At 48.3% G+C, this 16643-nt stretch overlaps 1 protein-coding gene across 1 annotated transcript in view; it reads right to left on the minus strand.

The window, feature by feature from the left end:
- LOC116986359 (N-terminal EF-hand calcium-binding protein 1-like) overlaps window positions 1-16643 on the minus strand; it is a 68770-nt gene that overhangs the window by 14877 nt on the left and 37250 nt on the right. Inside the window, exons 5-7 of the mRNA XM_033041815.1 lie at window positions 14151-14248; window positions 10072-10208; window positions 5937-6058 (exon numbers count right to left, since the gene is read on the minus strand). Coding sequence (XP_032897706.1) covers window positions 5937-6058; window positions 10072-10208; window positions 14151-14248 — 357 coding nt within the window. The remainder of the gene's footprint in view (window positions 1-5936; window positions 6059-10071; window positions 10209-14150; window positions 14249-16643) is intronic.

Raw genomic sequence — 16643 nt, forward strand, 5'->3', positions numbered from 1 at the left:
ATCAACCCTGCTCGTTTCAGGGAAATGCCTCGGCTGATCGTCTGTAGAGGCGATCATGATCGCCCCAAACACCCGCCTCTACGTCCGCGACCACCGCTCTGGCAGACGCTTCCTCGTGGACTCCGGTGCCATTGTCAGCATCCTCCCGACGACCGGGCGCAACACCCGTGCTGGTAGACGGCGCCCTGTGCTCACGGCCGCCAATAGGGGCACCATCCTGACTTACGGTACGCGGACCTTCTCGCTTACATTTGACTCCCGCCCGCACGAGTGTACGTTCATCGTGGCCGAAACATGGGGTCCTGCACCACATCCTCACCGTGGGCCCTCCGATACACGCCCGGGCGCGCCGCCTCCTGCCGGACAAGCTGCGCATCGCCCGGGAGTTTCAGCCCAAGGGCCTCCCCGCTACATATGGTCCCCAAAGCATCTGGGGGGTGGCGACCATGAGGGGATTATCGGCATCTGAACGCCTCGCAGGACGAGCACATCGCTCACCTACGGACACTTTTCCATCGCCTTCGCGAGCACGGCCTCGTCATCAACCCCGCAAAGTGCCAGTTCGGCCTCCGCTCCATCTCCTTCCTGGGGCACAGCGTCACTCCCCGCTACCCGCAAAAGTCAAGGCCATTCGGCAGTTCCCCCGGCCGCTCACTGTGAGGGGGTTACAAGAGTTTGTCCGCATGGTGAATTTCCATCACCGTTTCGTGCCGGCAGCTGCCAACATCATGCGCCCCCTGTTCCAGTGCCTGGCGGGCAAGCCGCGGGAGCTTGTGTGGTCCTCGGAGGCTGACGCGGCGTTCGAGGGCGCCAGGGCAGCCCTGGCCAACGCTACCATGTTGGTCCACCCGCGGGCCTCCGCTCCCACGGCTCTCACCGTGGACGCCTCGGACGCTGCTGTGGGCGGCGTCCTGGAGCAGCTCGTGGACGGCCGCTGGTAGCAGCTAGCCTTTTTTAGCCGCCAGCTGCATGCTCCCGAATGCAATTACAGCGCCTTCGACCGCGAGCCCCTGGCGTTGTACCCGGCTATAAGACATTTTCGGTATTTTCTCGAGGGCCAGGCGTTTACCGCCTTTACGGACCACAAACCTCTCACCTTCGCACTGGGCAAAATCTCCGATCGTGGTCTGCCCATCAGCAGCAGCACCGCGCCTATATAATTTACTATGGACATCCGGCACATCGCGGGCAAACTTAACATCATTGCCGAAGCCTTGTCCTGCCCCGCCCTTCCCTCCGTTTCGGCCATCAACCACGGCGTCGACTACGACGAGCTGGCTGCGGCGCAACGTGCGGATACAGGGATGGAGGACTACCGCACCGCGGTTTCTGGCCTTCAGCCGGCTGAGGTGCCGTGTGGGGCTGCGGGCACCGTGGTCCTGTGTGACGTCTCCATGGGCAGGTTCCACCCCATCGTCCCTGTCAGTTGGTGACGCCAGGTTTTCAACGCTGTCCACGGCCTGGCCCATCCGTCCATACAGGCGACCTCCCCGCTGGTGGCAGCCAAGTTCCTTTGGATACGGGTTCCGCAAATATGTGGCAGCCTGGGCTCGTGCCTGTATTCCTTGCCAGGCCTCCAAAGTCCAGCGGCACGTGCATCCTCCGGTGCAGGAGTTCGACGTTCCCACGGGCCGGTTTCTGCATGTTCATATCGACCTGATGTCCCGCGGCGCCACGCATCTGCTCACCATCGTGGACCATTTTACCCGGTGGCCGGAGGCGATCCCGCTCTCAGACACCCCCACCGTGACTTGCGCCCGGGCCCTGGTGGCCCAATGGATTGCCCGGCTCGGAGTTCCGTCCGACATTTCCACCGACCAGGGGGCCCAGTTCACCTCTGCCTTGTGGTCTTCCCTGGCCCAACTCTACGGGACATGGTTACACCAAACCACCGCCTACCACCCGCAGGCATATGGGCTGGACGGACGGTTTCACCGGCACCTCAAATCGGCGCTGAAGGCCCGGCTCACTGTCCGGACTGGGTGGACCAGTTGCCGTGGGTCCTCCTCGGCAACCGCACCGCCCCTAAAGAGGATTTGGCCGCTTCCTCCGCCGAGCTGGTGTACGTTTCGGCCCTGACCGGGGATTACGCCCCGGCATTGCTGGCTAGCCTCCGGGAGCGGGTTGGCCCCCGTTCCTATTTCAAGACATGGTTCACCTGCGGTGCATATGACGGCTGTTTTGCAAAAATGTGCCTATGTTTTCTGGGTTCTGGTCATTGCATTGGAGTCCCTGCTCAGTTCTGTACCTCGGGTTCTGGGGGGGGGGGGGGGGGGGGGCCGGGGGCGGCCCCTGCTGGTGCCTTGGGGTAGTCGAACCCTCAGATTGGCTACCTCAGTCACGTGGGCGCGCTTTTGGGCAAGCCCATTCATTCTGATCACCACCCTTGTGGTAGCGACATCGTTATTTAGCCGTCTATAGACTCATTTTTTTTGTTTAACTTTCACAATAAAGTTCGTTGAAAATCAACCGACCGTCTCGACTCCGCTAAAGTAGAATGAAGCAGATACACACACAGATATACACTCACTCATACATAAGTGAACCAGTCCAACATTGCCTGTAATGCAGGCCTGCATTAATGCTTTATTTGAGTGGTTGTTTGTGCGTGTATTTATATGTGTGTGTGCATGTGAGAGTGTGTATTTATGTGTGTGCATATGCGTGCATGTGTGTATTTCTGTGTGTTTATATATTTGTCTGTTTGTATTTAGTGTGTGTGTGTTTTCACGTATTTATGTGTGTATATATGTATTTATGAGTATGTATGCAGTATGTGTGTATTTATGCATCAGTGTATATCTGTGTCTGTGTGTGTGTATCTGTGTGTGTGTATTTATGAGTGTGCATGTGTATTTGTGTGTGTGAGTGAGTGTGTGCGTGCGTATGTGCATGCATATATGTGTGTGTCTTGCAATGTGTTGCTAACTCCACCAGGCGGCAGTAGTTGTACACAATTGCCATTGAGATCAACACTGCACCGAACCAGTTGTCCAGCTAACTGTGGTCAGTTTGGATGTGTGGCCGGTGAGGTTGCTGAGGCAACACCTACATGGGTGCAAATCCTGGAAATGTCTAACAAGAAAGCATAACCACTCGGACCAAATAATCCCCTTGTAGGTGACAAGTCTCAGAGTCTCTGTGCTTTAGGTGTACGTTTATTATTGTCACGTGGACCGAGGTGCAGAGAAAAGCTTTGTTTTCATAAGTTATAGGAACAGAATTAAGCCATTCGTCCCATTAAGTCTACTCTGGCATTCATTCGTGGCTGATCTATCTTTCCCTCTCAACCCCATTCTCCTGCCTTCTCCTGACACCCGTAATCAAAAATCTGTCCATCTCCATCTTAAAAATATCCAATGTCTTTTGGCCTCCACAGCCGTGTGTGGCAATGAATTCCACAAATTCACCACCCTCTTACAAATTCCTCCTTATCTCCTTCCCAAATGTGTCCTTTTATTCTGAGGCTTTGGCCTCTCCCACTAGTGGAAACAGCCTCTTCATGTTCCCTCTATCCAGGTCTTTCAGTATTCAGTAAGTTTCAATGAGGTACCCCCTCATCCTTCTAAACTCCAGCAAGTATAGGCTCAGTGCCATCAAGTGTTCATCACATATTAACCCAATCATCCCCGGGATTATTCTCGTAAACCTCCTCTTGAACCTCTCCCACGCTCAAACTCAACATCATATTGAGTTTAGTCATATACGGTGATTGAACGGCGGAGTAGACACAATGGGCCGAATGGCCTAATTCTGCTCCTATGACTTGTGAACTTATGAAGTAAACTGCAGATGCTGGTTAATACACAAATGGACACAAAGTGCTGGAGTAAGTGAGACCCACTGAGGTACTCCAGCACTTTGTGTACTTTGTGTCCACAAGGCAGGAACGGGGTACTGAATATGGATGATCAGCCATAATCACATTGAATGGCAGTGTTGGCTCGATGGGCCGAATGGCCTACTCCTGCACCTATTGTCTATTGTCTTTGTCTATTGGGTAACCATTGTGTCTATTGTGTAACTGAAAATGATGACTTGATGCAGCAACACATTGTAATCAAATATTATTGTTGGCGCAGAGAGGAAAAATGATATTTAAAGCACCTGCACTCATTCATATTTTTCCACTGATGTAATATAGTCATCAACATGAAAGAACGTGACCAGGGACTTTCCTAAGCAATCCATCCCACTCCATCCCATTCCCTCCCATCCCGCCCCACTCCATATCACCATCCCGACACCACCGACACCAAATCCTGACTCCCCTCTCTGCTTCGGTACGTCGAGGAATACTGTCTTGTACATCTACAATTGTACAGTAGGGAGCACATTGACTGGTTGCATCACGGCCTGGTTCGGCAACTCGAATGCCCAGGAAAGAGGTTACAAAAAGTGGTGAACACTCCCCGGTCAATCACTGGTGCCGACCTCCCTCCCTCTGAAGAAGTGTCTCGACCCGAAACGTCGCCTATTCCTTCGCTCCATAGATGCTGCCTCACCCGCTGAGTTTCTCCAGCATTTTTGTCTACCTTCCCTCCCGTTGAAGTGATTGATCAGAGTCGCTGCCTCAGAAAGGCAGCCTGCCTCATCAGAGGCTGAGACTACCCTGGCCATGCTCTCATTTCACTCCTGCCATCAGGAGCCTGAAAACTGTAACGTCCAGGTTCTGTACAGCCACCAGGCTTTTAAACACCGCGGCCTCTAAATCAGCTGCAAACTACATAGAATTGGGGGGATTATCTTTGTCGTTGGGCTACTATTGTTTGTTGGTTTATATATACATATTAATATGCAGAGTGCAAAATATATGTATAAATTGAGCCTGGCATCATACGGTAATTGGTTCAAGGTCAGGTTTTAATCCCTTGTTTTACTGAAATCTTATTTGTTTATTTTGTTCCGAACAAGTAAAGACATAAATAGGAATAAATAACAAGAACAAAATCGAAATAGTCAAACATTTGGACATTCCAGGCAATATTTGCAAAGCAATGAAAAGCTTAAAGCAAAATTTAAATGTCCAACACTTTTTCTTTACAAGCTCGAAAAGGAGTGAGAAGAAGAATAACTTATTTAATCTCACCCCTTCTCCCTAAACCCTTCTTCCATATTTAATAATTAATTAATTCATAATAATAATACCCCATACAATTTTTAGAGATGCATACAAACATATATATACATACAACTGATATACACATACAAGTAATATGTATGAAGTATGAAGTATGAAGTAACCAAAAAACATAAATCTGAAAGAAGTGTGAGCTGTTTTATTGGACTTTTAGACTTTAGAGATAGAGCATGGAAACTGGCCCTTCGGCCCGTCGAGTCCGCACCAGCCAGCGATTACCCATTACACTAACGGCATTCGACACACACTAGGGACAATTTACACTTTTTACTGAAGCCAATTAATCTACAAACTTGTACGTCTTTGGAGTGCGGGAGAAAACTGGAGCACCCGGAGAAAACCCACACGGTCACAGGGAGAACATAAAACTCCGTACAGACAGCACCTGTAGTCAGGATCGAACCCGGGGTCTCTGGCACTGTAATAGCCTTGTCCCACGGTCCGGGTTCATTCCAAGAGTTCTCCCGAGTTTGCCCTGATTCGAACTCGGAGATTTACAGTAATGGCCACTCGTCAGTATTCGGGGCTCTCGTGGACATTTTTCAACGTGTTGAAAAATCTTCACGAGTCTTCCCGTGCTTACCTGCCTTTAACGAGTCTTCCCGAGTACCTGCCATTAGCGGTACGAGCCAGTAAGAGACGTCCCCGAGCTCCGACGTACACGCTACGTTCATTCTCCGTGCTTACCACGAGTTTGATTTTTTTTAAACTCGGGAGAGCTCTTGAATGAACTCGCACAATGGGACAGGGCTTTAAGGCAGCAACTCTACTGCTGCGCCACCGTGTGGTCAAATACCTGAGTGCAGGATCCCAGAGTAGGGGTCACTGGGCGACAGGCAGATGGATTTCTGACCTCTGCGGCCGAACCTCCTCACAGGCCGGTGGACGGGCGGGACTTCAGGCACCTGCACCTCCCGTCTGTGGAAGCAAGTACAACATTAACCATGAAGCACAGCGTTAGACACAATACTTCTTCTTATGTCCACATCACAAGATTAGAAATTGTTCAGCCAGTCTATATCGATTGTGTGTGTATGCATGTGTTTGTGTATTTATGTATGTATATATGTGTGCATCTGTGTGTGTGTGTGTGTGTGTGTATACATGTGTGTGTGTGTGTATTTATTTGTGTGCATTTGTGTGTACACGTGTATTTATGTGTGTATGTGTATGTGTGCGCGCGTTTATTTATGTGTATGTGTGTATTTGTGTGTGTATGTGTGTGTGTGTGTATATGTGTGTATGTGTGTATTCGTGTGTGTGTGTGTGTATGTGTGTGTGTGTGTGCGCGTCTATGTGCATGTGTATGTGTGTTTGTGTATGTATGTGTGTGTGTGCGCGCGTGTGTGTGTATTTATGTGTGCGTGTGTACGTGCATGTGTGTGCGCGTGTGTGCACGTGCATGTGTGTGCGCGTGTGTGTGTACCTGTGTGTGTGTGTGTGTGTGTGTGTGTGTGTGTGTATGTGTGTGTACATGTGTGTGTGTGTGTGTGTGTGTGTGTGTGTGTGTGTGTGTGTGTGTGTGTGTATTTGTGTGTGTGTATTTGTGTGTGTGTGTGTGTACATGTGTGTGTGTGTGTGTGTGTGTACATGTGTGTATTTGTGTGTGTGTATTTGTGTGTGTGTGTGTGTGTACATGTGTGTGTGTATTTGTGTGTGTGTGTGTGTGTGTGTGTGTACATGTGTGTGTGTATTTGTGTGTGTGTGTGTGTGTGTACATGTGTGTGTGTGTGTGTGTGTGTGTGTACATGTGTGTGTGTGTGTGTGTGTGTGTGTGTGTGTGTGTGTGTGTGTGTGTGTGTACATGTGTGTGTGTACATGTGTGTGTGTGTGTGTACATGTGTGTGTGTGTGTGTGTGTGTGTGTGTGTGTGTGTGTGTGTGACGCTGACAATGGATCTTCATCACAATTGGTCAAAGTCTATATAAAAGCCGTTGATTCCAAGTAGAATGTTTAGAGCTGTGCGGTAACTGAGACTGTGCAGAGTAAATAAGATGTGTTTGGGAGCTGAATGTAAGTTGTCAGAGTCCAGTTGATCAGCGTGACAATACTTTGCTTAACTCCCCCTAGTTAATTACCCTAAAGCTAGGTCCTCTCATCCATGGATTCATGGAGCATGGAAACAGGCCCTTTGGCCCATTTACACGAAGCTTATACAAATCCCATTTATTCACTGCACCCACAGAGGGTCGAAAGGGAAGAATAGATCAGCTGTTGATTTAATGGGGGAGATTGACACAAATGACCGGTGTAACTCAGCGGGTCAGGTGAGGGGAAGGGGCAATAGGAGGCAAGAAAAGGCCAGAACAAATCAGGGCCGGCAACAGATGACCTCAGGAAGGGTGGAGTCCATAATGGCGGTGTAGACTTGATGGGCCGAATGGTCTAATTCTGCTCCTATGTAACAGGGATCGCTGGTTGGCACAAACTCAGTGAGCTGGAGGGCTTGTTTCCTCGCTTTCTCTAAACTAAACTAAACTAAGCCAATTGGGAAGCAGGAGATAACAAAGGCTCTCTGTTCCTCATTAGCATCGTCTCTCATTGTCATACCTTTTATAGAACATAGAACAATACCGCACAAGATCAGGCCCTCCGGCCGGCCCACGATGTCTGCACCAAACATGATAGCAAGACCAACTCTTATCTTTTTCCCCATTTTCTCCGGGTGCTCCAATTTCCTCCCACACTGCAAAGACGTGCAGGTTTGTAGGTTAATTGGCTTGTAAACATTGTGAATTGTCCCTAGTGTGTAGAATAGTGCTGGTGTACGTGGTTATCGCTGAAACAAGAATAGTGATCGTGTATGAGGTAGGCATGGACTCGGTGGGCCAAAGGGCCTGTTTCCGTGCTGTATCTCTAAAGTCTAAAGTCTTGTGTTAGCTGCCCATTCCTGACGAAGTTATCCATCTAATAACAACCTACAATATCATCTGTCTAAGTTCTCCAGAGCTGTTGCCTGACCCTCTGAGTTACTCCAGCACTTTGTGTCTTTTTTAAAAATAAACTAGCGTCTGCAATTCCTTGTGTCTCCAAGCAAAGTCAAGATCATTTTCTCTGCACGGTGACAGGGGGAGCACTACCACTAAGTACCTGTCGGTGGCGGCATTGAGCTATGTGACATGTTTTTAGATTGTTAAGGAGAATACTATTAAATTGCAAGAATGTGTAGGAAGGAACTGCAGATGCTGGTTTACACCGAAGATAGACGCAAAATACTGGAGTGACTCAACGGGTCAGGCAGCATCTCTGGATAGAAGGAATAGGTGACTTTTCGGATCAAGACCATTCTTTTGGTGCTAATTCTAAGCAGGTTTGTAGCTTATTACCAATTAGTTAAGGATCAGTACCAGCTCGGAGCAGGACTCATAGATTGTTATGTGCAGGTTTGCTTGTTAGTGTGAATTCTGACTATGACAAACTATTTAACAATCTAAGACTTAAAGTGCTGGAGTAACTCAGTGGGACAGGCAGCCATTTCTGGAGAACGGGATAGGTGACGTTTCGGGTCAGGACCCTTCTTCAGTCTGATTTTAGTCGGGGGCGGAGAAAGCTGGAAGAGAGGAAGGGACAGGACAAAGCCTGGCAGGTAATAGGTTGATACAGATGAGGGAGGCGTTTGATAGGCAGATGATGGAAAAAAAGATGGAGAAATTACAGAAGGTGCGAGACAAAAGGATTGAAGTTACGAATTGTGAAGCTAGAGGAAGGAATCTAGGTGGAAATAATCATCTATTAATTTTTCTAGGTTAGGGTAGTTCTGAGTTGGTCAATAATTGTACATAACTAGGAATATGTGAGCTATCTAAGGTAGACAAAAATGTTGGAGAAAGTCAGCCGGTAAGGCAGCATCTATGGAGCGAAGGAATAGGTGAGGGTTCGGGTCGATACCCTTCTTCAGACTGACGTCAGTGGAGTGTGCGGTACAGAGATAAAATGTAGTCGGTGACAGTAAGACTGGTCGGAGAACTGGGAAGGGGGAGGGGATGGAGAGAGAGGGAAAGCAAGGGCTACTTGAAGTTAGAGAAGTCAATGTTCATACTGCTGGGGTTGTAAGCTGCCCAAGCGAAATATGAGGTGCTGTTCCTCCAATTTGCTCTGACAATGGAGGAGGCTCAGGGCAGAAAGGTCAGTGTGGGAATGGGGAGGGGGAGTTAAAGTGTTGAGCAACCGGGAGATCTGTTAGGTTAAGGCAGACTAGGTGGAGGTGTTCAGCTAAACGATCGCCAAGCCTGCGCTTGGTCTCGCCGATATACAGGAGTCCACACCTGGAACAGTGGATACAGTAGATGAGGTTGGAGGAGGTGCAAATGAACCTTGGGATCCTTGGACGGAGTCGAGGGGGGAGGTAAATGGACAGGTGTTGCATCTCATGCGGTTGCAGGGGAAAGTACCTGGGGAGGGGGTGGTTTGGGTGGGAAGGGACAAGTTGACCAGGGAGTTGCGGAGGGAACGGTCTCTGTGGAAAGCGGAAAGGGGTGGAGATGGGAAGATGTGGCTAGTAGTCAACTATTCCTTTTCTCGAGAGATGCTCCCCGATCTGCTGTAACTGCAGCATTTTGTGTCTATCTTTGCTGTAAACCAGCATCTACAGTTCCTTCCTACACTAATTCTGAATGGGTTTGTTAGGCTAATGGGCAGGCAAATGAGGCGAGCAGAAGGGCTGGGCATCTTGGTCGGCCTCTCCCACACTCCAGAGACGTGCAGGTTTGAAGGTTAATTGGCTTCTGTAAATTGTCCCTCGTGTGTAGGATAGTGCTAGTGCGGGTCAGCACAGACTCGGTGGGCTGAAGGGCCTGTTTCCGCGCTGTATCTCTAAAGGCTACGACAAGTTTGCTAGGTGAGTGGTGATGATGTGCTGGCTCGCTGGTTTAGTGTGAGTCACGAGCTGCATTACGGGCTCAGCAGTGGGTGTGTGGAGATGGGTGACCCACCTCTCTCGACTGGTCTGCTCCTCAATGGTGTCCATTGCACACTCCAGGGAGCCCTGGAGAGACTGGAGCTGCTCCATGGTCTCACGCAGCAGGAAACGAGTCACAAACTGCTCCAGCATCGACGAGCTCTGGTATTCCTAGTAAACAGATGAAGGCTCAGTCAGGAACAAGAGCGCAAGACATTGCAGAGTTGTGGATGTAGCCCAGTCCATTACATAGACCAGACTCCCCACCATTCACTCCATCTACATTGCAATGGCTCAATGGTACTTTATTTGCCACGGATTAGGGTACGGTGAAATATATCACCATGCATCAGCACTTAGTAACCTCGTTGCCTTGGAAAAGCAGCCAACATAATCCATGACTTGTCCATAATCCACCCCCGTCATTCCTTCTCCCTGCACCCATTGAACTGATGATACAGAAGCTTGAAATTGCGAACCACCAGACTCAGGAACAGCTTCTTCTCCACTGTTACCCGCTGGGGTACTGTCCGATTCGCCTCTACCCCATTGCAGGCATTGGACTTTTGTCACTGGACAACAATGCTGAGAACTACACTGTGCTACAATGCTGAGAACTATATTCTGCATTCTCTGTGTCTTCCCCTTTGCCCTATCTATTGCACTTGAGTTTGAACTGATTGTATCTGATTTGCATGGATAGCATGCAATACAAAGCCTTTCACTGTACCTCAGAACATGTGACAATAATAGACCTCAAAGTCAAAGTCAAAGTCAATTTTATTCGTCACATGCACCCGAAGGTGCAGTGAAATGAATTTGCCAGCAGCGATACACTTAAAAAGAACACACAATACACAATAAGATTTAACACCACAGCATTCTTCACTGTGGTGGGAGACAACAAAGTTCAGCCAGTCCTCCTTTGTTCACCCGTGGTCGGGGCTATAAACCCTCTGTAGTCGCCGCTACGGATGGCCCGATGTACATGCCCTCTCGTCAGGATGATCAAAACTCCGACATCGGGACGGTCAAACATACTTTCCTAAACCTAAGACCTAAACCTAAACATTCGAGGATGTAACTAGTAGAGTGGATAAGGGAGAACCAGTGGATGTGTTATATCTGGACTTTCAGAAGGCTTTCGACAAGGTCCCACATAAGAGATTAGTATACAAACTTAAAGCACACGGTATTGGGGGTTCAGTATTGATGTGGATAGAGAACTGGCTGGCAGACAGACAAAGAGTAGGAGTAAACAGGTCCTTTTCACAATGGCAGGCAGTGACTAGTGGGGTACCGCAAGGCTCAGTGCTGGGACCCCAGCTATTTACAATATATATTAATGATTTGGACGAGGGAATTGAATGCAACATCTCCAAGTTTGCGGATGACACGAAGCTGGGGGGCAGTGTTAGCTGTGAGGAGGATGCTAGGAGGCTGCAAGGTGACTTGGATAGGCTGGGTGAGTGGGCAAATGCATGGCAGATGCAGTATAATGTGGATAAATGTGAGGTTATCCACTTTGGTGGCAAAAACAGGAAAGTAGACTATTATCTGAATGGTGGCCGATTAGGAAAAGGGGAGATGCAACGAGACCTGGGCGTCATGGTATACCAGTCATTAAAAGTAGGCATGCAGGTGCAGCAGGCAGTGAAGAAAGTGAATGGTATTTTAGCATTCATAGCAAAAGGATTTGAGTATAGGAGCAGGGAAGTTCTACTGCAGTTGTACAGGGTCTTGGTGAGACCACACCTGGAGTATTGCGTACAGTTTTGGTCTCCTAATCTGAGGAAAGACATTCTTGCCATAGAGGGAGTACAGAGAAGGTTCACCAGACTGATTCCTGGGATGTCAGGACTTTCATATGAAGAAAGACTGGATAGACTCGGCTTGTACTCGCTAGAATTTAGAAGATTGAGGGGGGATCTTATAGAAACTTACAAAATTCTTAAGGGTTTGGACAGGCTAGATGCAGGAAGATTGTTCCCGATGTTGGGGAAGTCCAGAACAAGGGGTCACAGTTTAAGGATAAGGGGGAAAATCTTTTAGGACCGAGATGAGGAAAATATTTTTCACACAGAGAGTGGTGAATCTCTGGAATTCTCTTAGTTGAGGCCAGTTCATTGGCTATATTTAAGAGGGAGTTAGATGTGGCCCTTGTGGCTAAAGGGATCAGGGGGTATGGAGGGAAGGCAGGTACAGGATACTGAGTTGGATGATCAGCCATGATCATATTAAATGGCAGTGCAGGCTCAAAGGGCCGAATGGCCTACTCCTGCACCTATTTTCTATGTTTCTATGTTTCTCGTGTACATACTTGAGTGCATGTACATCAGAGTTCATTCGGTTAATTAAATGAGGAAAGATTAGAGTGATTTTTGAAATGATGAGAGGTGTAGTAAGGCTAAGAGTTTTGTGAAGTATGGTCTGTGGGCAAAGCCTTCGATGACTGAAGTCTATGGAACTGACGTGCTACAATGCTGAGAACCATATTCTGCACTCAGTATCTTCTCCTTTGCTCCACCTATTGTACTTGCGTTTAACTTATTGTATTCATGTATGGTATATCTATATCAGATTGGACAGCACGCTTTTCACAGCTTTTCACAGTACCTCGGTACACATGACAACAATAATCCTAAACCTAAAGATGTCCTAAAGAACCCTGCAGCACCGGAGACCCGGGTTCGATCCTGACTACGGGTTCTGTCTGTAAGGAGGTTGCATGTTCTACCTGTGTACTTATGGGTTTTGTTTGTAATCATACAAGGACTTTTCCCTGTCGGGATAGTACTTAACCAGAAGCTTTACACTGTACCTCGGTAGACGTGTCAATAATAAACTAAACTAAACTCACTAAACTGGGCAGCACAGTCGAGTTCGATCCTGAAACCAGGTGCTGCCTGTACGGTGTTTGTATATTCTCCCTGTGACTGCGTGGGTTTTCTCCGGGTGCTCTGGTTTCCTATCACACTATAGGTTAAGTTGTAAAATTGTCCCTATTGTGTGTAGGTTCGTGTATGGGGGTGATCGCTGGTCTGCAAAGAACTCGGTGGGCCAAAGATTCCACGCTGTATCTCTAAAATCTAAAGTAAATGACTGCAAGAAATTGCAGAAAGTTGCAGGTGGAGAACTGTCCATCACACAGACCAGACTCCCCACCATTGAATCCACCTGCACTTCACTCTGCCTCCGAAAAGCGCTTCTGCAAATTGTAAATTGTCCCTAGCGTGTAGGATAGTGCTAGTGTGTGGGGTGATTGCTGGTCGGTGCAGACCCAGTGGGCCGAAGGGCCTGTTTCCACGCTGTTTCTCTAAAGTCTAAAGTGTTTTCATCGACCGGAACAAGATCCATATTGCCTGTCTATCTAAAAACCTCTTAAGACACCATTACTGTATCTGCCGAATAAACACAATTCAGTCTTGATTACAGACTGTGAGGGTGATGCTCTCTCAATGACTCCATCGCCCTCCCAGAGACCAGTGAACAAATGTCACCATGCATATCGAATCTTCAGAAACATTTTGTGATCGATTTTCTGCTGTTAGTCATAAAAACATGCAGTGTGCAATTAAATTCCTATGCAGGGGTCTCTACTTCCAAACCTGTGGTTAGAAGCAGGGAGAATAATGATGGGGGAGCATTTCCATCAGGGTGCTATTTTTGCAACTGAATATCTTCAGCTAATGCGAGATTCGCAACAGCTAGAAACCTAATGAGCACATTGTGCTTCAGTGATCTATTGATGAAAAGCCACAGTTGGACTGCAGTGGCCTCGTATTCAATCAAGCACACAGCAGTGCAGCGGTAGAGTTGCTGCCTTACAGCGCCAGAGACGCCAGGGTTCAATCCTGACCACGGGTGCTCCCTGTACGGAGTAGTGTAGGATAGTGTCAGTGTGTGAGGATCACTGGTCAGTGTGGACTCGGTGGGCTGAAGGGCCTGTTCCCGCGCTGTATCTCTAAAGTCTAAAGACTGAGGAGAGGTTGCATGGGATCGCATAGTAAAATAGCAGGTATTTGGAACGTGGAAGAGGAGTGGGAATGTTATTAAGGAATGGCAACCTCTCTGGGATTTGATTGCTTGAACCCTACCCAGATTGCAACGTACCTTCTTGGTTTTGTCCATGGCCTTGAGAATGGAGATATTAAGTTGGTCCAATGCAGACAGGACACTTTCAAACTCACCCATGTGCTCCGAAAAATACTCTGTGAAAACAAAAGTCACAGTTTCCAATTCGCTCTTACACAAAGCAACTAGTATCATTTTTAATCTCATTATATCAGAGTGTGGATGCAGGATGGCCAGAGGCGGCGCTGTGGCGCAACGGTAGAGTCGCTGCCGCACAGCGCCAGAGACCCGGGTTCAATCCTGACCCACGGGTGCTGTCTGTACGGAGTTTGCACGTTCTCTCTGTGACCACGTGGGTTTTCACCGGGTGCTCCGTACAGGTTTGTAGGTTAATTAGCTTCTGTAAAATTGTAAATTGTCCGTAGTAGGTAGGATGTTGATCGCTGGTCGGCACGGATTCGTGTGGGCCAAAGGGCGCTTTTCCGCGCTGTATCTCTAAACTAAAGTAAGTGTCGCTGCTCTGTATTCATGTAACGGATTGTTGAGTGATTTAACAACTGTTTTTTTTCTCTTGCCCTGTGGAAAACCAACCCTCAGCCACTTGCAAGCGAACCGCAGCAAGACCTTCCAGAGGAATAACGTGGACTTCCTGGAGACTCCCGCGCTCATGACAACCATGTTGCTCCCCGGTAAGTGTGGAATGATGTCGATGGTCCAATGGCATCATTCTTTATTACCACGTGTACCACAATGGCCCATCGCATCCATTCTCATCATGGATAACAAATATGGTGTTATGGAGGAGGGAGATTTTTTGCCGAGCCTGGTTACTTTGCAAGAAAGGAGAGCGACGAGAGAGTTAATTGCGGTGCATAAAATCGTGAGGGGTCCCATTAGGCCAAACAGAAAGGACCGATTTCCCTTTGAAAGGCAGGTAATGACTGAGACACAGGCTTAAATCATAGCTGGAAGGATGGATGAAGGATTGCTATTTTTGCAACTGAATATCTTCAGCTAAGGGGTCACAGTTTAAGGATAAGGGGGAATCTTTTAGGACCGAGATGAGGAAAAAATGTTCACACAGAGAGTGGTGAATATCTGGAATTCTCTGCCACAGAATATAGTTGAGGCCAGTTCATTGGCTATATTTAAGAGGGAGTTACATGTGGCCCTTATGGCTAAAGGGATCAGGGGGTATGGAGAGAAGGCAGGTACAGGATACTGAGTTGGATGATCAGCCATGATCATATTGAATGGCGGTGCAGGCTCGAAGGGCCGAATGGCCTGCTCCTGCACCTATTTTTCTAAGTTTCTATGACAGAGAAAGGAGAAGAGGAACGATCCCGGGGCTCGCCTGGATCGGGCGCCGCTCCATAAGACCTAGCACGTGAACCGGACTTTGGTAATGACGCCAAATCTGACAACTGGAAAAATAATTTCACTGTGATTTGCGCGTTTGACAATAGAGCGCTATGGGACTATTGAACTAGTGAGAAAAAATAATGCTGTTCAATCAGGTTCGCAATAACCAACCTGATCTCCCGGTGGCTCAGCACATCAACTCCCCCTCCCATTCCGAATCCGACCTTTCTGTCCTGGGCCTCCTCCATGACCAAAGTGAGGACCACCGTAAATTGGAGGAGCAGCACCTCATATTTTGCTTGGGCAGTTTGCACCCCAGCGGTACGAACATTGACCCCTAATTTCAGGTAGTCCCTACTTTCTCCTCCCCTTCTCAGCTCTCCCTCAGCCCACTGGCTTCACCTCTTCCTTTCATCTTCCCGCCCCCCCCCCCCCACCCTCACATCAGTCTGAAGAAGGGTTTCGAGCCGAAACGTTGCCTATTTCCTTCGCTCCATAGAGGCAGCCTCACCCGCTGAGTTTCTCCAGCATTTTTGTCTACCTTCGTAGCTCAATCAATGTTGGGAGTGTGAAGTTCTTTAGTTTAGTTTAATTTAGTTTAGTTTAGTTTAGTTTAGTTTAGTTTAGTTTAGTTTAGTTTAGTTTATTTTAGTTTAGTTTAGTGATACAGCATGGAAACAGGCCCTTTGGCTCACCGAGTCCACGCCGACCATCGATCACCCGTTCACACTGTTTATGTTATCCCACTTTCCCATCCACTTCCTGCATGCTAGGGGCAATTTACAGAGGCCAATCAACCTACAAATCCGCACATTTTTGTGACGTGGGAGGAAATCGGACACACAAAGGAAGCCCATGCAGTAGCAGGAAGAACATGCAAACTCCACACAGGCAGCACCCAGGGTCAGGATCGAACCCGGGTCTCTGGTGCTGTGAGGCAGCGGCTCTACCTGCTGCGCCATTGTGCTATCATCAGTTCATTAGTCATAAGTGTAGAGTTAGCCCATTTAGCCCATCAAATCTACTCTGCCATTCCATCAGGGCTGACCTATCTTTCCCTCTCCACCCACAGAGGGTTGTCCAAAAGGGGTTGATGGAGATAGAATCCTTCCTACAAGCCCACTGAACCTGCGGGAGAACTGGAAGAACCACAACCTGCAGGGTTATCGA

This window comes from Amblyraja radiata, chromosome 23 (genome assembly GCF_010909765.2).
Source record: "Amblyraja radiata isolate CabotCenter1 chromosome 23, sAmbRad1.1.pri, whole genome shotgun sequence".
NCBI lineage: Eukaryota > Metazoa > Chordata > Chondrichthyes > Rajiformes > Rajidae > Amblyraja > Amblyraja radiata.